Source organism: Aquarana catesbeiana, linkage group LG03 (assembly GCF_042186555.1).
Source record: "Aquarana catesbeiana isolate 2022-GZ linkage group LG03, ASM4218655v1, whole genome shotgun sequence".
Lineage (NCBI taxonomy): Eukaryota > Metazoa > Chordata > Amphibia > Anura > Ranidae > Aquarana > Aquarana catesbeiana.
The window spans coordinates 494658808-494684854 of record NC_133326.1 but is presented as its reverse complement, the minus strand read 5'-3'; the positions used below and the strand labels follow the sequence as shown (position 1 = coordinate 494684854).

Below are 26047 nucleotides of genomic sequence, written 5' to 3'. Positions count from 1 at the left end.
GTCAGAAAGGTGATTTACGTTTTTTGATTAGGATCCATTTACACAGGGCAGACTTGTTGCTATACCATGTATATCATGGCCTTAAAGCGGAACTCCAGAAATTATTATTATTATTTTTTTTATATTTGTACTTTCCAAATAAATGACCTCTTATGATGGGTGTTCCATGTGTGAATGTTGCAACATTGAGTAAAACGAATACTTTCATTCACCGCCTGCAACTACTTTAATGGCTGAACTTCTGGCACTGTAAATCATGGGTCTGTCTCTCACACAGTAAAAAAGACCGTCACTCGCTCCCCCACTTACTCCATTCATAAAATGTTTTGTATTCTTTTAACAGAATTCAAGGTGTTTTGTGATTGGACAAAGAAAGAGTAATGAATGTATACATTTTCCTTTGTGCCAGAGCATCAACACATGAAATACCCATCATTAGAAGTAATTTATTATGTTATTATGTTAAATTTTCTTTTTCTCCTGGAATTTTGCTTTAACTGCAATGCATATGTTAAAGTGGTTGTATACCCGCATATCTAAAAAAAAAACAAAAAAAACCCTGCAAGTCAAAGGCATAATGAGCTAGTATGCCCAAAGATCAAAGCCCCCCGTATCGCAGCCCAGTCCACGCAGGGGGAGCTGACATCTTGCCCTCTGCGTTTCTTCCGGGTTCGCGGAGCCGAGATGACGTCACTCTCGCGCATGCGCACGGGAGCCTTCTTCCTGGCAAGGTTCGGCAGCATCTGCCGGGCATTCAGAGCGCATGCGCTGCTGACGTCAGTGGCTGCATGCAAAGGGAATATCTCTTAAACCGTTCAGGTTTAGGAGATATTCATTTTACCTACAGGTAAGCCTTATTTATAGGCTTACCTGTAGGTAAAAATGACAGATGAGGGTATACAACCACTTTAAAGTTATTGTAATGTCTCGTGTTTTTTTTTTCTATAAAAATAACAAGCATGTTATACTTACCTGTTTTGTGCAGTGGATTTGCACAGAGCAGCCCAGATCCTCCTCCTCTGGGGTCCCTCTTCTGTGCTCCTGGCCCCTCCCTCCTGTTGAGTGCCCCCACAGCAAGCAGCTTGCTATGGGGGCACCCGAGCTGAGTCACAGCTCCCTGTGTCCAATCAGGCACAGAGCCGCGGACCGGTCCTGTCCCCCTCTATCCTAATTGGCTAGCTGACTTTGACAGCAATGGGAGCCAATCAGGAGGGAGAGTCTCGGACGGCCGAGGGACTTGTGCACATTGCTGAACAGAGATGGGGCTCAGTTAAGTATGAGGCGGGCTGCTGCACACAGAAGGCTTTTTATCTTAATGCATAGAATGCATTAGGACAAAAAAATCTGACTTTACAACCCCTATAAAGTAACCTGGTCACTTACAAACACCAGCCCTAACAAAAAAAAAAAAAAAAAAAATATTGTAACCTATCTGGTAGCCCATGTCATTAAATTGTGGCTAAAGTCCCCCCTCCAGACTTTACAGGTGTCCCACAGTTCCGGGTGTGAAAATCCCTGCTCCTAGCACCACACACAGTGCTGTATACAGCTGTTCACATGCAATGGCACAAGAAACGATTACATGTACCTAGGGACATATTCTCAGCCCTGTACACACAGCATCCATGGCCACTTGTTTGTCAGGTACGTTTCTCCAGATAATCACTCTGTGGATTACATGTGAACAGCTGTGGAGCGCCTCAATCTATCATTGATCTGTACAGCTCAATAGCCCCAGATCATTGCAAACACCTGGCCATACCTGCCGCAGAAATACAATGAATTTGGCAGTGTATGGCCTCGGACGTGTAGATGATTGCTACATGTTGAATAATACAGCACATGTACAAGACTACTGACACAAGTATACAATAATGGGATATGAGAAAGAAGATTTACATATACTTTAATTGCAAAATATTCTTTGACATTCATGAATTGATGCAGTCTACGCAGTCAAGCGAGAAACTAATAGACCTAAAACATCAGATGGCAGAGACAGATACAACTGTGCATCGTTTTCAGATTGATGAAAACAATTAGAATTATTCATTGAACAACAGTCTTCTTCAGGTCAATACTTTACATCGCAGGGATTGTGGGAAATGGCAGATCTTTGTGGATTTTAGGGTCATGTAGCCGTAGCCTGACAATTATCTTTCATCTAAAGCTAGTGGTATTTCATAGTGATAACGTATGTGTTAAAGGTTTGTGCATAGACATTGGGAACATGCCAGTGCCCTTGGTGAACTGCCTCTAGTGAACTTAGCTAAAACACGGCTTTTACCTGGGAAAACCTCCTGGTAATTTCTACTCCTGGCCATCAAAGTCTGCGAAACCTGCACTAAGACTAATATGAGTACTGCCACTTCTGACTTCTGATAATGCAAGTTGCCTGGCTGCCTCTGGCTCCAATACTTTCCTAGTCACTTACCCAGAGCCATAATGCATATCATGAAATTAGATCTCCAGGTGTATATGCTTGCTTAAGGTCAGTGACTGAGAAAGTATAGAAGCCATTGGATTAGCATGAAAGCCAGACATGTAGCAATTCAGAAGGAAGTCAGCTATGGAAGCTAGATTAAAGTGAAACCGTACTGCCCTCCACTTTGCAGTGTCCCGGGGGTCTCTCACCGCCTAGCTGATATCTTTGACTGGTCGTCTTCTGGGTATCGATCTTCAGTTGTTTTGATTGCCTGGGCTGAAATGAATTTCGGTTCTTTCATCTTGGCACGTGCTTAAATTGTTGGGCTGCAGTGTGGACAGGCAGGTAAGAAACTTTTATGCAGAAGAGACAATATAGTATGTCTCTTGGGCATTAAAAAAAAATTCCTTTTTTCCTTTTTTTTCTTTTAATTTTATTTAAAGTTCCAATTTAAAGTGACACTAAACTCTGGTTTAAAAAAAAAATCTAATTATGTATTCTTAACTCAAGAAAGTACCTTGTATTGTTCTTAGCTTTCTCCAAATCTCCATATTTCTCCATATGTTCGTTCCTGAACTTCCCATTGTAAATAGGAATGTGGCCACCCTCTCTTTCTCGATCCCAAGAAGGACTAGATTCTATGGCAGGGGTAGGCAATCTGGGGGCCATCCAGCTGTTGCAGAATCACAAGTTCCATCATACCTCTAGGAGTAATTGTAACTGCCAGCCTTGCAATGCCTCATGGGAAATGTAGTTCCACAACAGCTTGAGGGCTACAGGTTGTCTACCCCTGGTCTATGGACTATAGGATTTGTAGTATGCATAGATCAGTGCACATGACCACAACTAATGTGCACTGCTCATTTCAAACAAACAGAAGTGAGATGGAAAACAGGAGATTCAGGAGCAAAGGAAGCCTGTTACAAGGAAGCAGAAAGGAAAAAGCTATTCAATTGATGTGTATGCATGATTTTTGAAGACTGTGGATATAGTTTTGTGCTGCATTAATTCTCATAGCACAATTGTCCTTTTTCTCCCTTCTTATAATGAGGCTTAATTTTTTTTATTTTAAAGAATATAGATCTAGGGACAAATGAGAATTCCACTGTCCTTTCCTTATTGCAGTGAATACTTGCCTCCTGAATATTTTTATGGTCAACCCAACAACCATGTTTTTCTTTGCCATAGGTTTTCTGAACCTGTCTCACTCTGCCTTACTGATGCCTTTCTTTTTTGCTATAAGTTTGCACAGAATAATATTTAACCAATTAAATGCAGGGGGAAGACAGCCTACTACATAGTAATGGCCCATAATTCATAATTTAGTAGAACTGAGGTCTTGAAGATGAACTGATCTCAGCTACTCAAGCTCTAGCAGCAGTGCTGATGAACTGGAGATTAGTGAAATGTCTTGCACATAAATCATGCAGTTATCCTTGTTTGCTTAAATTGCATTAATTGTCCAGTATTCATTCTCTGCACGTCAGCCCTGTTTAGTAAATCCCACCACTTGACACCTTCAAATTTATAGAAAGTCTTTTCTAGAACATCTTCACCTAGATGCAGTTGGCAAATATTTTTGATATGGATTTTAACTCGCCATAGTTTTATTGTCACAGAATGTTATTTTTCCTTCCGTATACAGTGAGGTTTGGTAAGGATGATGCATTCAAACAGTCAGATCTGCAACATAAAGCTATCTAGTTATCCTTGATAGGTGTAACTTGGCAATGAACAATTTCTTACTCTAAAAGAAGTAACTATTGCCACAAATACTCTTTTTAGGAGAGCATTTTTCCCCCTGACTACCAATACAAGAAGCATTGTTTCTACTTACCTTCTTTTAATCACCACCACTCTAAAGGGTGTGAAAGTGGAAACTCCTGCGCTGTCGGGGGGGGGGGGGGGTCGCTGTGCTAAAAGGACACTGCTGCAACACCTAAGTACTGATCCAAGGCAGGACAAATGGGACAAAAGTGGGGGAAGATGGTAGTTGCGCTGTGATGAAGGGGGGGGGGAGGGAAGCTACAAAGATGACTCAAGTGGCAAAGTGAACTAAAAAAGCAGAAACGGGCCAATGCATGAATAGATCCTACATGCTAAAAGAACATGGTGGGGATGCAGTGCAGTGCAACGTAGCTGATCAACATGACATGTTGCGGGCAGACAAAGCCTAATATATAAAGGTAATCGTGAAACAGTGACTGCTTGAATATAGCAAAACAAAAATACATATACCAACACAAATAGGGTGAATAATGACACAATGCAAAAAAAAAAATATATATATATATATAATGCAAGAAAAATATATATGTGGGCTGGTGCCCCATTAGCAAAAACGTGCCAGATCCTGGTGAACTACAAGTGACAAATCCCTAGGACAAACATGAATATTAGTTCTATCATCCAGTCCAAAAAGCAAACACACGTGATGAGAAATACAAAACAAGTCCAATCGTGAAGGGAGGGGGGGATCTTCAGTGAGGACACCTCCGTGTTTGCAAGCCGCTTACCTTACAGCTGTAAGGTGTACAGCCTGTGTTGCAAATGACCCGCAGGTGTAGACGTTCCGTGTATACAGGCAGTGACAATGATGAACATGCCAAGCGAAATATAAAAAATAAAAAGTATACAACATGTAAAATAACTCTGCAATGACCACAGTGGAGGGGGGGCAAGACACACACAGGGGGAGGTTGCAATCACTTTCATGAAGTGAGTGTGGGCATCAATCCACGAGCGCCGAGCTCGTATGCTTCCAGGAGTGTCAGCAATCTGGAATCTGTCCCCGTGCCTGGAAACTGGAATATGTCCCCATGCCTCTCTCCTCAGTGTTCGTCAGGTAGAGTAGTGATGTACAGTGTGAGGGGGAAAGAGACGCACATAGCGTGATCCCATATAAAAGGTATATTTATTTAATAAAACAAGTCCAATCAACTTACATTTAAAACAATGCTGCAGTGTGTAGTAACTACGAGTGCCGAGCTCGTCTCCTGTTGTTTGTCTATGGCAGCGTCCCGTGCTCCAATCCTAAATTGTAGGATTGGAGCACGGGACGCTGCCATAGACAAACAACAGGAGACGAGCTTGGCGCTCGTAGTTACTACACACTGCAGCATTGTTTTAAATGTAAGTTGATTGGACTTGTTTTATTAAATAAATATACCTTTTATATGGGATCACGCTATGTGCGTCTCTTTCCCCCTCACACTGTACATCACTACTCTACCTGACGAACACTGAGGAGAGAGGCACGGGGACATATTCCAGTTTCCAGGCACGGGGACAGATTCCAGATTGCTGACACTCCTGGAGGCATACGAGCTCGGCGCTCGTGGATTGATGCCCACACTCACTTCATGAAAGTGAGTGCAACCTCCCCCTGTGTGTGTCTTGCCCCCCCTCCACTGTGGTCGTTGCAGAGTTATTTTACATGCTGTATACTTTTTATTTTTTATATTTCACTTGGCATGTTCATCATTGACACTGCCTGTATACACGGAACGTCTACACCTGCGGGTCATTTGCAACACAGGCTGTACACCTTACAGCTGTAAGGTAAGCGGCTTGCAAACACGGAGGTGTCCTCACTGAAGATCCCCCCTCCCTTCACGATTGGACTTGTTTTGTGTTTCTCATCACGTGTTTTTGCTTTTTGGACTGGATGATAGAACTAATATTCATGTTTGTCCTAGGGATTTGTCACTTGTAGTTCACCAGGATCTGGCACGTTTTTGCTAATGGGGCACTAGCCCACATATATTTTTCTTGCATTATATATATATATTTTTTTTTTTTGCATTGTGTCATTATTCACCCTATTTGTGTTGGTATATGCATTTTTGTTTTGCTATATTCAAGCAGTCACTGTTTCACGATTACCTTTATATATTAGGCTTTGTCTGCCCGCAACATGTCATGTTGATCAGCTACGTTGCACTGCACTGCATCCCCACCATGTTCTTTTAGCATGTAGGATCTATTCATGCATTGGCCCGTTTCTGCTTTTTTAGTTCACTTTGCCACTTTAGTCATCTTTGTAGCTTCCCCCCCCCCCCCTTCATCACAGCGCAACTACCATCTTCCCCCACTTTTGTACCACTCTAAAGGGGCCCCTTTCCCACTGACCACAATTCTAAAGGAGCCCTTCTCCCACAAGCTTAAGGGACAGAATAACTGTGCTATGGGTCAGACTTCCAATAAAGTGTGTCAGCAAATCTCAGTGATCACATCACGTGACCGGGCAGCCCATATAATTGCAGCCTCTAGCTTTAGGAACCTCCTGCTGACTGGATAAGGTTTAAAAAGTATATGGTTTTTGTTTCCTTTTGTCTGTCTCAGTTAAAGATCTGCAGAACAAGGAGAGAAAAATCTCAGCCACCACACACCATACAAGTACAAGCCCAGTGTGTAATATGTGACCTCAGCTTAACTCCATCCACACCCCCCATCCCGACATGTTTCACCCCTCCCATGGTCTTAGTCATAGAGGTGAAGATATCCCTGTGGTAGGAAGGGTATATATTGCAACATGGGCCTCTGTGGTGATTAACAAGCAACAAGTGAAGACTAAAGAGGGGGAGAGTGGGGAAGAAGGGAGGACAAGGAGCGCTGCACAGGATAAAAAATAGAAATAGATTTGCATCGCTTGCAGCCACTTCTGGTCTTCATGTGTGGCAAAAAAAAATTATGTTTGCCATGGAATTTAAAATACATGCGACTCCCAACCTATTAAAAAGAAAAATTGGAAAATTTTAAAAGTCTCCCTTTCTAAAATGAAAACAAATAGTAAAAATAAGAATAAAAATAAAGAGCTACCAAAACTATATAGAAAAAGTCATAAAAGGTTAACAACAAAGGATACCCTGTAAAGAACCCCAAATAAGCCCTCCCACCCATTTTAAAAAGATTTATGTTCAAAGGCATTGCTTGTTAAATTTTTAAATATATATATAGAAATGCAGCGCTAAACACAAAAATGGGTATTGGCTACCACAATGCATATATGTGACAACCAAACCTTCAACGTGATGGTATAGAAACCATATGTGAGAAAAGGAAGGAGGAATGAACCTCATAGGAAAAAATATAGTTCATAATCACATAAATGTTCATCAGTTTAAACAACATGTGCTCTCCGGTGTCAAAAAAAGAAAGATAAATATCATAGGTGCAATGTAAATCGCAAAGGTGATCTTCCTGTACTAGGTATCCACAGGTGAAAGTAGAGGGAGCAAATACCGTTAGCGGAGAAGGTGGACACGTTTGCCGTATGGCTAGGTGTCATTCAGGCTTGTGGATCAACCGATGCCCCAGTAGAAGGACCCCTTGTCCGAAACATGTCGAGTTGCTATTAGCTATTTGTCCTCTGGTACCATGCTGTTTTATTCCTATTGTGATCACTTTTAACCACTGCTGTTCAGATTTGTACCTTTTTGGTTTATAATAAACATGTTCTTATGGATTCAAGCACTATGTGGAGTCTTCTCCTCCTTTTGCATGTCCCCACACTGGCTGAGTGAAAGAAACACCTTCTGGCCATCCATCCACCGGGAAGGTGACTATATCTACACTCCAGAAATCCCCAGGTTGCCTATGGCCGTTGGAAAGGTTTCAGTTGAATCTGCCGCACACTCTTCCTCGCAAGCACCCATCTGGATCGGTTGATCCACAAGCCTGAATGACACCTAGCCATACGGCAAACATGTCCACCTTCTCCGGTAAGGGTATTTGCTCCCTCTACTTTCACCTGTGGATACCTAGTACAGGAAGATCACCTTTGCGATTTACATTGCACCTATGATATTTATCTTTCTTTTTTTGACACCGGAGAGCACATGTTGTTTAAACTGATGAACATTTATGTGATTATGAACTATATTTTTGGTTTGGTTGTCACATATATGCATTGTGGTAGCTAATACCCATTTTTGTGTTTAGCGCTGCATTTCTATATAGATTTACGCTTTTCTCACATTGTTACTACACTGTTGATGCTGGCTGCTATTCCTACTTTTTATTTAATTTTTGTCTTTATAGTAGCGCAATAGTATTTTGTTTATTTTTTGATTGCTTGTTAAATAACCAGGCTGCTGGCTTATTTTATTTTGTACAGCGCTCCTAGTTCTCCTCTGTCTATCCCCTTCTTCAGTCTTCACCTGTTGCTTATTAATTTATTACCTCCATGACTAAGCCCATGGATGGGGTGAAATATGTGGGGACGTTGCCTAGATGGAGTTAGGCTGAGGCTGTTATCACCTGTTACACGCTGGGCTTGTATGGGGTGCGGTGGCTTAGATTTTTCTCTTTTCGTTCTGCAGATTACATGGAGTCAGGGTGGACTTCTTGCCTGATCTGCAGCCTCAGTGCAATACATCCAATGGGGGACATATATCCTTGAGCAGAGACCCTAGTTCGGCAGTCTGTCGATCGCGAAGCTACCTGTCGATCGTGAGAAGCTGACAAGTAAATCTCGATCAGGGCTATGCCAATGTTTCCCCTGTCTCTGCCGATGTTGCCGATGTTGCTCTCCCTTCACTAGCAGAGAGCGAGAGGCAATGCCATGCTGGATGGAGGGCAGGACCGGGAGCTGCCTTAGTTAATTTGCAAAGGGGGATGGCAAAGGACACTACTATGGGGGGGCAGAGGACACTACAGTGGGGGCATAGTATATTACTAGGGGGGAGTGATGTGAAAGGAGGCAGAGGACACCGCTGTGGAGGAGGGGACGGCAGAGGATACTACTGTGGTGGGGGTGAGTGATTTGAAGAGGGGCAGAAGACACTACTGTGACACACTATGGCTCGGTTCACACTGCAGCTATGCGGGAACCCTGCACATCCAGTATAGTTCCCGTATCGCATGTCTCCCGCCGGCAGTTCACACTGCCCTATGCGAACCACTGGGAGTGTCAATACAAAGTTAATGGCACCCCAGATCGGTTCACATATTGCAGTGCGAACTGTCAATTTGGACAGGAATCGGATTGCATAGGTGTCCGATTCTAGTGCGGACCAAAAAAGGGTCTTCCATGAGTTTGGTCCAAATTTTGGAGATCCTGGTGTGCTGGTGACATTGCCTTCTCATAATTGCAGTCGGTTCCAGCCGTTGGTCATTTCAGCACCCAATTTAAGATACAGCCGTTTGTGCAGGAACATGTGCGTTGGGAGTATTGCATTGGAGGCACTTTGAGTGCGGCACATGAACAAAGCCAGATATGAAGTATAAGACCCCTTTCATACTGAGGTGTTTTTCAGGCGCTTTTGGGCTAAAAATAGCGCCTGTAGATCGCCTGAAAAACGGCTCCCCTGCAGTCTCAGTGTGAAAGCCAGAGTGCTTTAATACTGAGACGATGCGCTGGCAGGATGTTAAAAAAACAAAACTCCTGCAAGCAGCATCTTTGGAGCGGTGTATAACATTTTAACCCTTTTTTTTGTCCACTAGTGGGGGTTAAAAGCGCCCCACTAGCAGCCGAAAACCTCCACAAAAATTACGTTAAAGCGATGCTAAAAATAGCCGACAGTGTGAAAGCAGCCTAAACCTTTATTTTGACAAATATACACAACTTGTAAACAAGTATACATCGCATGGCATGTACAGTACTGCTACCACGTGGAAGATAAGCTGGTATGTAATACATCTATACGATAAAAACAAGACTTTAATCAGTATGGGATGTCATGAACCAATATTGCTCCATATAGAAAACCACTGAACAGGCACAATTAGTACATATAGTCATTCTTATTTGAAATATATGTATGTATGTATGCACCTGTAAAGCTCGCTGCGTTTTGGTGATCTTGCCACCTCATCAGGAGATGGTGCATACGACAGATCTGTGAAAGTGTGTGTGTATATATATATATATATGTGTATATATATATATATATATATATATATATATATATATAGCACCTGCATGGTCTAGTATTCACCCCAGTGACGGGGAAAAAAGAGAAGAGCAAAAGAAGCCGGGAGGGGGGAGAGAGAGGAGTAATTGGGTTTAAGTCTGCTTTAAGTTAAAATTCTGGTTTTTCATAGAAGAAAGCAGTTCTCTTTTGTTGGTTATAAACATTACAAGGAGCTGCAAACTGAAATGTAAATCTTTTACCTTTTTCTCTTTAGTAGATGTTGAGACAGCATACTGAGACTTTTTAGGAGTTCCTAGAAGTAAGGGACTGCCTGCTGTGATCATATGATCCATCCTGCAGTTGTAATAAAAGAAACAGGACATCCTTGGCGTTTATCATCCTTTAGTCTGTATATCATTAAAGGTGAAAAAATCATCTAAAGATAATGCTGGGGATGTCTAAAATTTGACGTCATTTTATGTCGTGCAACCTGGTAGAGAACCGGACTGGATTGCAGAGCGGGAGAATATGCGTTGGGGGGGGGGGGGGGGGATCAGCTCCAGAGAGAAGTAGAGTCACGTAGCATCAGTATTATTTTTTTATGTTAAGAATTCCCAGGCTAGTTCTAAAAACAAAATAAGCAGACTTTGGCTTTAAGCCACGGTTTGGGAGCTAGGTTGTGAAAAGCATCAACCAGCAGTACCGACAGATGATGTAATCTAATTCCGGCTACTGAATAGGTAACTGTGTGCCGAGTCATCCGTACTGTTTTATTGGTGCATGAAAATTGGAAGCTGTGTAGGCAGGGATCAAAATGTCAGTAAAGAGTTTGTTGTGACTCTGTTTCTGAAAGGAAGGAGTTTAATAGACTACACAATAGCCATGTGCTAAAACACTTAAACTTTTTAAGCTGCATATAATTAAGATGGTAATAAAGAAAATATACTGTATAACAAAATTGTTCTTTTTGGACTGAATGATGCGTTTTAAACAATACTAATCTGAGGCTCTCCTTTAAGGGTTAATAATCTTTCTACTTCAACCACCGTCAATCTACAAAATAGCTCCTGATAATTCAAAATTAACTCCTCTGTACTTAATGGAGCAGTTAATGTTTGGAGCCAGGCTTTTAATTCCACAGCCGAACTGGCACACAGAATGTAATCTTCAAAAGCTTTTTGTACAATTATGTGATGATGGTAACATTACAAATCCTCGCTATATACTGTTCAGATACATTTTTTTTTACTTCCCAATCTTAATCTGTTCTGCTTAAAAGAAAATCTGCCAGCCGTGATGCATAAGGACTTGTACACACAGGCACACTGCAGATGTGAATCCATCAACAGTAAAACTTGTTCTGTTCTGAATGTCAGCAGGGGACCCTCCAGGGCGCTTGTAAACTGCGGCTGGTTAAAAAAATAAAAACCACCTGTAAGGCAATTGCATAATGTGCTAGTATGCATCCCATACTAGCACATTATGAAATGCTTCCATTGGAACTAAGCCTTCTAGCGGTGCGCTGTCACCTCTGAGAGGGCTGACGACTTCCCCTGATCTTTCGCCCAGGTTCTTGCGCTCAGGTTATTAGATTGGTCGATGACGCGATGACATTGCTCTACTGCATGTGCACGGGGGCCCTTCATTTCCGGCACGAACCTCTGAAGGCCCAGCAGGGTATGCCGGGCCTTCAGAGTGCAAATCCTGGTGACGTCAACAGGTGCATCCAGGGTGAATATCTCCTAAACGGTGCATGTTTAGGAAATATTAATTTTACCTACAGGTAAACCTGATTATAGGCTTACCTGTAGGTAAAAATCACAATGCGAGCTTTACTACTGCTGTAAGGCAAGAACTGAGCACCCCATGGGATTGATTTACTAAAAGCAAATAGGCTACTCCTCCTCTGTCCTCATGGGTCTCTATAGTCAACGATATTATGCGAATGGAAGAGATGATAGCCCTAGACAATGATACTTTTGATAAATTTAAAACCCTATGGCTTATCTGGATTGATTACTCCACTTCAGATGCCCTAAAAAACTTGCTGACACCACCTAGTTAATCTGACTCTCACTGGACCCTTCAGTGTGATGCGCCAGGGCCTGCTCACCTTCAGGGCCTGCCTCACCGCCAGGGCCTGCTTCAGTGTGATGCGCCAGGGCCTGCTCACCTTCAGGGCCTGCCTCACCGCCAGGGCCTGCTTCAGTGTGATGCGCCAGGGCCTGCTCACCTTCCCCAACCCCCCTCACCCCTATCTATTCCTTCCCCTCCATTTCATCCCCCCTTTATCTTCTACTTCTCTTCTCTCTTCTGATTCATACTACAAGGCCTCAGAACAGGTGATTCTCGGTTGTATCACACATCGGATATTTTACAACAAACTGTGCATAAATCAAACCAAGCTAACATACGTTTATGTATCTATATTACACTGGCCTATATTCAAAATATACTAACTAGGCAGACTTTTTTTTTTACGTTACTAATGTATTGAACGTACTTTTGTAATATGCTTGGCAATGTTTCACCTTGTAAAAACTCAATAAAAACATATTTGACTCTAAAAGCAAATAGGCTATTCACTTTGCAATGGAGTGTTCCATAGGGCTTTGTGAATGCAGTGAAATTTCACTTTGCAAACAATACCCAATCTCATGTAGGGAAAATACAACAACAAATTTTCTCTTCCACATGATTGGATGATAGAATTCAGCAAAGCTTTACCTCATTCACTAAGCTCTGGGTAAACTTCACTTGCTAAGAATATGCTTGGTTTGCCTTTAGTAAATCAACCCCAGTTTAAAAATATAAAAATAAAAGGGTGCCAACCCACAGGTGTATTCTATAAAGGCAGCTGCCCCTTTAAGTGTAAGGAACACTAAAATATATATTTAAAATAATAAATATAGGATCTACCCCTTTAAATCACACATGTATACCAAAACAAGAAAAATGAAGAATTAAAAGAGAACACCGATAGGTATCTTAGCACAATAATATCAAATGGTGCTAATAATCAGATAGTGTCCATATCATGTGAAATGACTCCTAAAACAACCAATGTCCATAATCTATGCAGATGTGCCCAATCACCGTGCCTTTAGAAATTTTACTCGGTGATAAACATGTGATCCACTAGGTGAAAAATGTATTTTTTTTGTGTTGGTGTCAATGCTCAGAAGGACAAAAAGAGGGATGAATCTGCCTATTGTGGACACAGACAACAATAAAATCTTGACAAAGGGTCTATTCTTCTGCACTATTTTGAAAAGTGAAAACGTTTTGCCATTACATACACTTCATGCACCAATTGGATGTGAAGTGAACAGCCTCAGATGATACACAGAGATTAAACAAATCTCCCTACATAAGTTTTACATGTATATCTGCTGTCTTCAGCTTTCTAGACTCTTTTCTTCCTGTTTCAGCACTGGGAGAGGAGTCTGGGCATACACTGTGTGACAGCTGATTGGAGGAAAGGGACAACCCCCCCTCCACATAGGCAGAGGAATGAAGAAGATTCCAGAGCTGTGCTGTGAATTGACAAGCTTTCTGCTTATCTGTCTCTAAGTTCCCTCCCCGACACAAATTTCCAGCTGCTTTTATCTCCTGTGTCAGAGAGCTTGTCAGAAGTTATCTTGCTGATAACGGAGCAGCAGAAAGACACGGGATTTAGGGCTTTGGAGAGAGATAAACACTGCAGATATATGTGCCCAGTCAGATTTCATGAATGGGGTTTACATCCACTTTAAGTTTCCAAGCCTGGGAAATTTGGTTAGCATTCCTTACAAACATCAAGTGCCCCCTTTTAAGCCCTGTGCAAGACCATTAACCGTAGCAAGATACAGTTTTGTATTTCACGTAAATTTGGGAAATGAATTAATTTTTGAGATTTGACCATGATTGGGCTGATTTATAGTCTGCAGATATCTGTGAATATTTATTACAAGTACTTGTATAGTGCTGTCAATTTACACAGGGCTTTACATATATATTGTACATTCACATCAGTCCTTGCCCTCAAGGAGTTTACAATCAAAGGTCCCTAACTCACATTCATTCATACACACAGGGCTTTTTTTCATCAGGAACGCAGGGGAACGCAGTTCCACCACCTCCAGCACTGGATGTATGTAATAGCAAGGGGTGTGGAGTGTGCTAGAAGGGCTATTAATGCTGGCTGCTGGGGGATCTATTTTCTCTGGTGGGGATCTGCTTTTGTGTGAGGGTCTGTTGCTGGTGGGGGATCAATTGTTGGGTAAGGCTTATTGAAGGATAGGTCTATTGATGCTGGAGGGTCTATTGATGCTGGGTCCTGGGAGATCTGTTGCTGCTGGGGGGTCCAATTTTGATGCTGTATGGGGGGGTCTATTGTGTGGGGGATCTATTGTTGCTGACGTGGGGTCTTAATTTCTGGGGTGGAGTCTATTGTTGCTGGGGGGAGTCTATTGTTGTGGGGGATCTACTGTTGGCTGCAGGGGATCTATTTGACTGCTTTTCTTGTTATTAATCAATTCCATACCAATTATTTAGCACCACAAAATTACAGTTGGTTCTGTATTCTCTAAAAGGGGTGGTACTGGGAGGTGGGTAGGGGGTGGAGCCAAGGGAGTGTGCTAAGAGGTGGGTAGGGGGGCAGAGACAAAGGGTGACTCAGAAAGGGGTGTTCTTCCTGCACCTCTTCTCGGAGGAAAAAAAGCCCTGCATACACATATAAGGGCCAATATAGACAGGAGCCAATTAACCTACCAGTATATCTTTGGAGTGTGGGAGGAAACCAGAGTACCTGGAGGAAACCCACACAGGTACAGGGAGAACATGCAAACTCCAGGCAGGTAGTGCCATGGTTGGGATAAACTGTATAAACAAATTATTTTCGCCAAATGATACCTTTCATTTCATTGGCAGATGACTCCATTGCTGAAGGGTCACACGCTTGTAGACCCCTCCGTACACAGATACCAGCTTGGTTGCCTGAGCAAGTTTAAAGACAGGACACACAAAAAATTTCTATATAAACTCAATTGTACAACTCCTACAAGCAAAGCTGTTGCTCAAGAGCAAGAACATTTGAATCAGGACTGTAGGTGACCCTCTAGTCTTTTAAATATCGACCTAGATTTCTGGCTGTGTCAACCTGTTATTATTTGGTGCCAATTTATTTTTTATTTTTTTTTCAAAATAGAGAAAAACATACAATCAGATGAGTGGATTAGAGGCTAGGCGAATAGCCAGTGGATTGGAATTTTACCTATTCCCTTATATCTATTCAGAGGTTTTGGAAATAGTACTTTCCCCTGTGGCTGTAGAGACCTGGACCAATTGTTGGGTGCTGGATTATTTTTTAAATCTTCTTCCAAAAAATTCGGCAACATAATGGACTATAAATTGCCATCATTGGTCATTTAAAAAGTAAGACCATGTTACTTTATTCATGTATAGTGTTTTTTTGTTAAAGATTCAGGCTACATGAAATATACTATATATCACAGTTGTAAGAGGAGTCTAGTAGGCGAAGGGGTTGATTTTCTGAAGGCAAATCCACTATGCACTACAAGTGCAGTCACTGTAGATCTGAGGGGATGATCTGAAACGAGGGGAAGCTCTGCTGATTTCTATCGTCCAATCATGTGCGAGAAAAAATGCTGTTTTATTTTACTTGCATGTCCCCCTCAGATCTACAGCGACTGCACTTCCAAGAGCACTTGCAGTGAACAGTGGATTTACCTTTAGTAAATAAACCCCAAAGTCTCCTCATAGTTTCTTCAACTATCTTTGGGACAGATGAAGCCTTTACTGTCCGCTAACAAGCAGAGTAGTCAATGTAGCATTCCTTCAGGCAGATGAAATGGTCCAGAGACACAGGAAACATCAAAAAGAGAAAGTGACATTAGAATTTGTCATACAGCCACTGAGCTTCCCTAAGATTTTGAACCTGGAGTATCAGTGTCCCAAGTATTCGTTGTAGCCTCCCTGACGGTATTCCCGAGTGTGGCTCGGGGTTAAATTTCAGTCCCATTAGCGGTAACCCCGAGCCACACTCGGGATTACATTGCAGGATCCTGGTGCGGTATTACTTACCTTGTCCTCAGGATCCTGCGATGTCCCCCGCTGTGTCTGCGGGTTATGTCTCCTCCGAAGCCTCTCCGTTCCCTGTGAGCGTCGCAACGCACGGGGGCGGAGCCTGGCGGCAAATTCAAAAAAATTTACAAACCATAACGCATACAGTACTGTAATCTTACAGATTACAGTACTGTATGAAATTATTTCACATCCCTTTTATCCCCAGTGCTTTGGCCCATGCCCTGCATGCAGTTTTATATTATATATACTGTTCTTTCTGCCTGGAAACTGGAGATTGTCCATAGGAACCAAAAAGTGTCCCTTTATGTCAAAAGTGGCTTTAGACCAGCTAGAAAACAGTGATAGTAAATTAGAACACTTGCAGAATTGAGCGATAGTGAATCGTGGGGAAATTTATTTTATTAATATATTATTTTTTTTAAAATTATTTATATTTATTTATTATATTATAATTTTATGTTTTTGTGTTTCAAACTTCATCATACCGGGGATATCTACTAGACTCTTGTTTGGACAGATTTAAGTGTGTTATTGTTAAGAATTACAGGCCTACAATATAAAACGCCAAATTTCCATGCAAAATAATTGTACCGCTTTCAGCACCTAAAATCCGACATAATCATACCGCCAGGGAGGTTAAAAGTAAAAAATACTTCAAAAGTAAAAACACTGTCACTTTGTCATCCATTGTAAAGGAAAGGTAGGTATTACGGATAAACCTATCCATAATTGGAGGATACAATTTTTATATTTTTTTCAGACTTTTTTATTTTTTATTTTCACCTGGTGACCCTACCAGTATACACATTTTCTGTCTTAGGATGATAACGCTCACTCACCACACTGTCTATGGAGGAGCAGCATTGTTACTCTTGGACGGGAAGTGTTAGAATAAGGGAAATGTGTTCTGTAGTCCTGTCTGATGTACTATCAAATTCATTTGGTTTCTAAAAAATCAGCATTGCATTGTGAAATGTAGTATTACAGTAATGTTACATTACATTATTACAGTAATATCATGTTCTACAGTTTTTTTAAATGTTTACTTTTTTTTTTTTCTACATTTCATGTCACAGATCTGTTCCAGCTGTACAGATTCTGTACAAATTTAGTGCAAAGATACTGCACCATTATGCATCGTTATATTCTATCCATTAGGAATGTGTTTTCAAAGCTCAGGAATGAAACCTATTGACCGAAAATGGGCATGTAATCTGCCATATCTTATTGAATATTAAACACTTCACATACTGCTCTTCAGTCACACTTCCTTTGGGAAGCTGTAGGAGAATGTCTTCTCAAAGCAAAATACATTGAGATTTAATTTGCACTTGTCAGTTACTTTACTCCTATTGGTGTACTGAATCGTTCACTATTTATGAATAAGGTATATAATAAACATTTTAAGATAATGCTTATCAGCTATTTCAGCAGTGCTTCAGTAACAGTGCAGTCTGGATTTTTTTTTCTATGTATTAGGTATTCTACTTTTATTTGGACTATGGAATCATTCTTTATTTCCTTAAATTTGAAATATACATACATTTATATAGTATTCAGACCCCCTCCACTTTTTTCAATGTTATGTTGCAGCCTGATACAATAGTTGGTCAAATTCTTTTTTTTCCCTCAATAATCTACACTCATTACCCAATAATGACAAAGTGAAAACAACATTTTAGAAATGTTTGCAAATGTATGAAAAAGGAAAAACTTAGAGGAAGTAAACCCTGATGGATTTACTTCCTCTTTGTTTCCCTGCAAAGGTAAAGCATAATAGACTATTATGTATCGCATAGTAGCCCATTATGTGTCACTCACCTGACACAGGAGCCTTGCGATGTCACCGCTGTCCCCTCTGCTACGGAGCGTCCATCTTCTTTCCGGGTATCGTGGTTCCGGCGCTGTGATTGGCCGGAGCCGCGATGACGTCATTCCCGTGCATGCGAACGGGAGCCGCCACTAACGGCATATGCTCAGTGCGCCTGTGTGCCACTGTCTATGGCGCATGCGCCGTAGACAGCGGCGCCTGTCTTTTTGCAAATCTCTCCTAAGCCGTGTAGGTTTAGGAGATATTTCTTGGACCTACAGGTAAGCCTTAATTTAGGTCAAAGTGGTCTGTAAGGGTTTACAACCACTTTAAATATCACAGTGGCTCAAGTATTCAGACCCTTTGCAACAACACTTGAAATTTAGCTCAGGTGTCTCCGATTTCTCTTGGTCATTCAAAAGATGTTGCAACATTGAAATACTTTATGAATTCACTATAGTATATATATGTGTGTATGTATGTATGATTTTAAAAAAAAGACCTCACCCACTCCACTCCTCCCTGCTTGCTCCTGTCACTCTACCACCCACTTGGTGTCCTCAGTACAGATGGCACTGGCTGTGGCAGGTGGCACTGGTTGGCTTAGGCAGGTGGCACTGATTGGCACTGGCAGGTGGCACTAATTGGCAGTGGCACTGGTTGGCACTGAAAGGTGGCACTGGTTTGGAACTGACATGGCACTGGTTGGCACTGGCAGGTGGCACTAATTGGCAGTGGCACTGGTTGGCACTGGAAGGTGGCACTGGTTTGGAACTGACATGGCACTGGTTGGCACTGGCAGGTGGCACTGGTTGGCACTGGCAGGTGGCACTGGCACGTGGCACTGATTGGCAGGTGGCACTGGTTGGCACTGATTTGCAGTGGCACTGGAAGGTGGCACTGATTGGCACTGGCAGGCATTGTCAGGTGGAACTGGCAGGTGGCACTATTGGCACTGGCAGGTGGCACTGATTGGTGTGGCACCGTTTGGAGGTGGCACTGGCAGGCACTGGTTGGCACCGGCAGGTAGCACTGATTGGCGGTGGCACTGGCAGGCACTGGTTGGCACTGGCAGGTGGCACTGGTTGGCACTGGCAGTTGGCACTGGGTAGCAGGTGGCACTGACAGATGGCACTGATTGGCACTGGCAGGTGGCACTGATTGGCAGTGGTACTGGTTGGCACTGGAAGGTGGCACTGGTTGGCACTGGAAGGTGGCACTGGTTTGGAACTGACATGGCACTGGTAGGTGGCACTGGTTGGCACTGGCAGGTGGTGCTGGCACGTGGCACTGATTGGCAGTGGCACTGGTTGGCACTGATTGGCAGTGGCATTGGAAGGTGGCACTGGTTTGGAACTGGCAGGTGGCACTTTTGGCATTGGCAGGTGGCACTGATTGGCGGTGGCACTGGTTGGCACTGGCAGGTGGCACTGGGTGGTTGGCACTGATCTGGCAGTGGCACTGGAAGGTGGCACTGGTTGGCACTGGCAGGCATTGGCAGGTGGCACTGGTTTGGCACTGGTTGGCACTGGCAGGTGGCACTGATTGGCGGTGGCACTGGCAGGTGGCACTGGGTGGCAGGTGGCACTGACAGATGGCACTGATTGGCACTGGCAGGTTTCACACTGAGCCGAGTAACTGTGTGAAACTGACAACAGAGAGGTGATGTCAGAATTGAGATTAATGTCAGGGTGGGCGGGACCCCCAGCAGCTATCAAACAGCAGCCAATGATTGGGCTGCTTAAGAAAAGGGGCGGGGCCACATACACATAGCGGCCCGCCCAGATCCCATCCCATTGGCTAGTGTTTGATAGCGGCTGGGTCCCGCCCACCCCGACATCAACCTGAATTCTGACAGATCCCTCTCTCTCTCCTCTCTGTTACATGTCAGCTTCACACACTCAGCGGTTCTGGCAAGCATCAAGTGAGTGTGGAGAAGGGAGGAGGAATGGCGGTTAATGTTAAATATTGGCCTAATTTTGATAATAATCGGCCGATGCCGAATTATCAAAAATGGCCAAATATCGGCCGATAAGCCTCTTCTAAAGATGATGCACAAGAAAGCTTGCAAACAGTTTGCTGAAGACAAGCAAACTAAGGAAATGGATTACTGGATCCATGTCCTGTGGTCTGATAAGACCATGATAAACTTATTTGGTTCAGATGGTGTCAAGCGTACTGCGAATTTGATCAATTTTTTTTGTCCTGTGAGGTGTGAATTTGCCTTGCGTTTTAAGGGTGGACAGGTGTGAATTTACTGCAAATTTACCACGATTTTACTGCGAATTTCAGGAGGCAAACAGTGAACAATTCACAAATATGTGAACTGTGTGCTGCGAGTTTACTGCAAGTTCAGTTGAAGCCTTTGAAGATAAAATTCGCACTGCACCATAGGAATTTGCATCGTACTCGCAGACAACGCGCACAGGACCTTTTTTTTCTCGCACCAAATTTGCAACGCATAGATGTGAACCAAAGCCATGGAATACTATGCTTTTTACATGACCTGCGAATCTGTGTGTTCCTAAACCCATTAAAACCCGCTGTAAATTTGCATCAGTGTGAACCCAGGCTGAATGGCTATTAAAGGTAACCGTCCTCACCTGTGATCTGTTTGCTTGTAATTAGTGTGTGTGTATAAAAGGTCAGTGGGTTTCTGGACTCCTGACAGACCCTTTCATCCAGTGCTGCACTGACGTTTCTGGATTCTGAGTCATGGGGAAAGCAAAAGAATTGTCAAAGGATCTGTGGGAAAAGGTAGTTGAACTGGATAAAACAGGAAAGGCATATAAAAAGATATCCAAATAATTGAGAATGCCAATCAGCAGTGGAAATGAGGGGTTCTGTTGAAACCAAACCACGGTCAGGTAGACCAACTAAAATTTCAGTGACAACTGCCAGGAAAATTGTTCGGAATGCAAAGAAAAACCCACAAATAACTTTAGATGATATACAGGACTCTCTGAAAACATGTGGTGTGGCTGTTTCAAGATGCACAATAAGGAGGCACTTGAAGAAAGATGGGCTGTGTGGTCGAGTCGCCAGAAGAAAGCCATTACTACGCAAATGCCACAAAGTATCCCACTTACAATACGCCAAGCAGCACAGAGACAAGCCTCAAACCTTCGGGCACAAAGTCATTTGGAGTGATGAGACCAAAATTGAGCTTTTTGGCCACAACCATAAACGCTACATTTGGAGAGGCGTCAACAAGGCCTATGATGAAAGGTACATCATTCCTACTGTGAAACACGGAGGTGGATCGCTGATGTTTTGGGGATGTGTGAGCTACAAAGGTTCAGGAAATTTGGTCAAAATTAGCTGCGCATGGGCCATACTTGGACATTCCAACATGACAATGATCCAAAACACAAGGCCAAGTCGACCTGTCATTGGCTACAGCAGAATAAAATGAAGGTTCTGGAGTGGCCATATCAGTCTCCTGACCTCAATAACATTGAGCCACTCTGGGGAGATCTCAAACGTGCAGTTCATGCAAGACAGGCCAAGAATTTACAGGCACTGGAGGCTTTTTGCCAAGAGGAATGGGCAGCTTTACCATCTGAGAAGATAAAGAGCCTCATCCACAAATACCACAAAAGACTTCAAGCTATCATTGATGTTAAAGGGGGCAATACACGGTATTAAAAACTGGGGTATGTAAACTTTTGATCAGGGTCATTTGGGTAGTTTCTGTTGTCATTATGATTTAAAAAGCGTAAATTGTTAATTGATAATAAATGGCTTCAGCTAAACACTAACCATGAGTGAAAGAAAAGTTTGTGTGATCATTCATACTCTCTGAAAAATGGCCATGAAGTCATAAATTCTGCCAGGGTATGTAAACTTATGAGCACAAGTGTGTGTGTGTGTGTGTGTGTGTGTGTGTGTGTGTGTGTGTGTATGTGTATATATATATATATATATATATATATATATATAAATATCAGAAATGTTGGTATTTATATTGAAAATATGACTAAGAATGCCAAAGAACTGTCTTTTATTCAAGGATAGTGATCACATGCATGAAGCCATTTATTATCACGTATTTTTTTGGCTCCTTTTTAAAATCATAATAACAGAAATCACACGCATAGTCCTGATGAAAAGTTTACATACCCTGGACTGTTTTGGCCTTTGTACAGACACAGAAGGTGGCATACACAGGTTAAAATGGCTATTAAAGGTTAATTTCCCACATTTGTGGCTTTTTAAATTGCAGTTGGTGTCTGTGTATAAATAGTCAATGAGTTTGTTAACAGAATATAAGTCTTGCGAGCTACCTACTGAGAGTAAAAAGTTATATGGACAGCTGCTACTAATCACGTCCCATATAGCCGTGTAATAGCATAAAAATAAAGACATATGTGCCGCGCTAGCTACCTGTTGTTCTGCTATCACAGCAGTAATAAAGAATATATAACGTGTCAATAGTGCTATATGACACTCAACTGTGCAAAATCAAATTTATAACATAGCTGAAAAATGATAAAAATACTATAGTGATATATCCTTGTGATATATAAAACCATTCAAGATCTCACACATCAAACTAAAAAAAAATAAATTGTTAAAACCAGGTTCATTACAATAGATCCTGAATGAATAAAAGTGACAAAAAAGTGAAAAGTAAAGTGCTATAGTGCATACAAACTGAATCCATTGATAAAAATTATCAAAAACCGTGTTGCAGTGTCCACACTCTGGTGCTCCCCACCCTTAGGTAATAGCCACTCACCTCTGAGCGTGTGACCTCACATTTAAGCTTGGTCAAACCATGCATATGAATCACCTCTGGATTCTAAGTTAACTGCGGGATCCTGAGCAGCTCAAAGCTGTCTCCTCATATGTTCTTTATTTTTTATAAAAGACCTGCGTAACAAGGTAATGAAACTTTACAAAGATGGAAAAGGATATAAAAAGATATCCAAAGCCTTGAATATGCCAGGCAGTACTGTTGAATCATTTAATAAGAAGTGGAAAATTTGGGGATCTCTCGATGCCAAGGTAAGGTAGATCAAGAAAGATTTCAGCTACAACTGCCACGGGAATTGTTCGGGATGAAAAGAAAAAAACCACAGGTAACCTCAGGAGAAATACAGGCTGCTCTGGAAAAAGATGCTGTGGTTGTTTTTAAGGAACACAATACGATGATACTTGAACAAAAAAGAGCTGCTTGGTCAAGTTGCCAGAAAGAAGTCTTTAGAAGTCTTTACTGCACAAGTTCCACAAAAAAGCCTGGCTACAATATGCCCGATAACACCTTGGCATGCCTCATTGGGCTTTTTTGTAGCATTGGAGCAGTAAAGGCTTCTTTCTGGCAGCTCAACCATGCAGCTCTTTTTTGTTCAAGTATTGTTGAATTGTGCTCCTTAACAACAACCACACCGTCTTTTTGGAGAGCAGCCTGTATTTCTGCTGAGGTTACCTATCGGTTTTTCTTTGTATCCTAAGCAATTCTTCCACCAGTTGTGGCTGCAATCTTTCTTGGTCTACCTGACTTTGGCTTGATATCAAAAGAGCCCCGAATTTTCCACTTTTTAATAAGGGATTAAACAGTACTGACTGGCATATTCAAGGCTTTGGGTATCTTTTTATATCCTTTTCCATCTTTATAAAGTTCCTTTACTTTGTTACGCAGGCACAGTGGTGTAGTGGATAGCACTTTCACCTAGCAGCAATAGGGTCGCTAGTTCAAATCCCGACCACGACACCATCTGCCTGGAGTTTGCATGTTCTCCCTGTGCCTGCGTGGGTTTTTTCTGGGTACTCCGGTTTCCTCCCACCACACTCCAAAGACATGCTGGTAGGTTAATTGGATCCTGTTGAAAAAAAAAATTGGCCAAATATGTGTATGTTGTATGTGTTTGTAAGCGTGTCGGGACCCCATGGGTCAAAGGACCGCGCTATACCGCAGATGGACACCGGCGGCAAAAGTGTCTAGCCTGCTTAAGGCATCCAAGTGAGAGGTAACAAACTCATTGACTATTTATTCAGACACTAATTGTGATTTAAAAACTACAAATGTGAGGAATTAACCTTTTTAATTGCCATTTTAACCTGTGTGTGCCACTTTCTGTGTCTGTACCAAGGCCAAACATTCCAGTGTATGTAAACTTTTTATCGGTGCCATTCGGGTGATTTCTGTTGTTATGATTTTAAAAAGATCCAAAAAACTATGTGATAATAAATGGCTTTATGTGATCACTATCCTTAAATAAAAGAGTTTTTTGGCACGATCATTCATATTTTCAATATTATGACAAAATTTCACAATTTCTGCCAGGGTATGCAAATTTTTGAGCTCAACTTTGTGTGTATGTGTGTGTTATATATAAATGTACACTATATTACCAAAAGTATTGGGATGCCTGCATTTACACACACATGAACTTTAATGGCATCCCAGTCTTAGTCCGTAGGGTTTAATACTGAGTTGGCCCACCCTTTGCAGCTTTAACTCTTCTGGGAAGGCTGTCCACAAGGTTTAGGAGTGTCTCTATGCAAATGTTTGACCATTCTTCCAAAAGCGCATTTGTGAGGTCAGGCACTGATGTGGACAAGAAGGCCTGACTCGCATTCTCTGCTTTAATTCATTCCAAAAATGTTCTATCGGGTTGAGGTCAGGACTCACTGTGCAGGCCAGTCAAGTTCATCCACCCCAAACTCGCTCATCCATGTCTTTATGGACCTTGTTTTGTGCACTGGTCCAAATCATTTGGTGTGGCGTTGTTTTTCAGGGGTTGTGCATGGCCCCTTCGTTCCAGTGAAGGGAAATCTTAAGGCGCCAGCATAGCAAGACATTTTAGACAATTTCATGCTCCAAACTTTGTAGGAACAGTTTGGGTATGGCCCCTTTCTGTTCCAACATGACTGCGCACCAGTGCACAAAGTCCATAAAGACATGGATGAGAAAATAACTCTAGGTAAATACACTTTTTAATCTCCTTTTTTAATCTTTGTCCATCAGTGCTGCTTTGACCTGCTGAAGATGTTATATCAAACTGTACTGTTAAAATAAATATCACAGGATACCGAATTTCTCAACTTTTTATTATCTCTTCCTATTACAGGAACAGGAGACATCGTTGCCATCATGATCTCCGAGTCCACAGGACGGGAAATATTAAGTTACGTGGAAAGGAATATCTCTGTCCTCATGGCTATTGCTGTTGGATCACGTAGCCCAAACAGGAGCTTTAGTCGTGGCTCTTTGGTCTTCGTCTCTATCTCATTCATCGTTTTGATGATCATATCTTCGGCTTGGTTAATTTTTTACTTCATACAGAAGATCAGATATACAAGTGCCCGAGATCGAAATCAGGTAAATCTTGACATTTAAATTTAGTCTGAGCTGGTATTGTTTTATATTTCAGACTAAGACCTATGTCACACTGTTGTTCATATTGATGGTGGCAACCTGCCAGTGACGAGTTCACTAAGAATGCATTCACCCACTCTTCCAGCATTGCTTGCTGAGGGCTGAACCAGCAGAGTGGCATTCAAACACTGCTACTTCTCTGGCTAGTGAGGGAACTATGTCAAACTAACATTTGGTTGGTTTGGGCATCAAGGAGCAATGCTGTAGGATCAGTTGAATGTTCACTGTAGCAATTCTCTTGGTGCCGAGTGGCCGCCAGCAACAGGACTACTATTGTGACATAGCCCTTAAGAGAGATGTGTCGAACATAAATCCGTAAGTCCACCAGGCCATTTCATGTGGCCCTCACACCCAAGGCTCTTTTTTTCAGCTGCAACATGGTGGAACGCTGTTCTGCCACCTCTGGCTCTCGCCCTCTGCGAGATGATGGGGCATCACGAGGTAGTTCTAATGATGCCCACTAATGATCTCCCTGCAAGTGAGAG

The 26047-nt window shown here is 42.2% G+C and overlaps 1 protein-coding gene across 3 annotated transcripts in view; it reads left to right on the top strand.

Moving 5' to 3' along the window:
* RNF130 (ring finger protein 130) overlaps positions 1-26047 on the top strand; it is a 612280-nt gene that overhangs the window by 229982 nt on the left and 356251 nt on the right. For all 3 annotated transcript variants that reach the window (XM_073621066.1, XM_073621067.1, XM_073621065.1), the window contains exon 3: positions 25255-25505. In XM_073621066.1, the coding sequence (XP_073477167.1) occupies positions 25255-25505 (251 nt within the window). The remainder of the gene's footprint in view (positions 1-25254; positions 25506-26047) is intronic.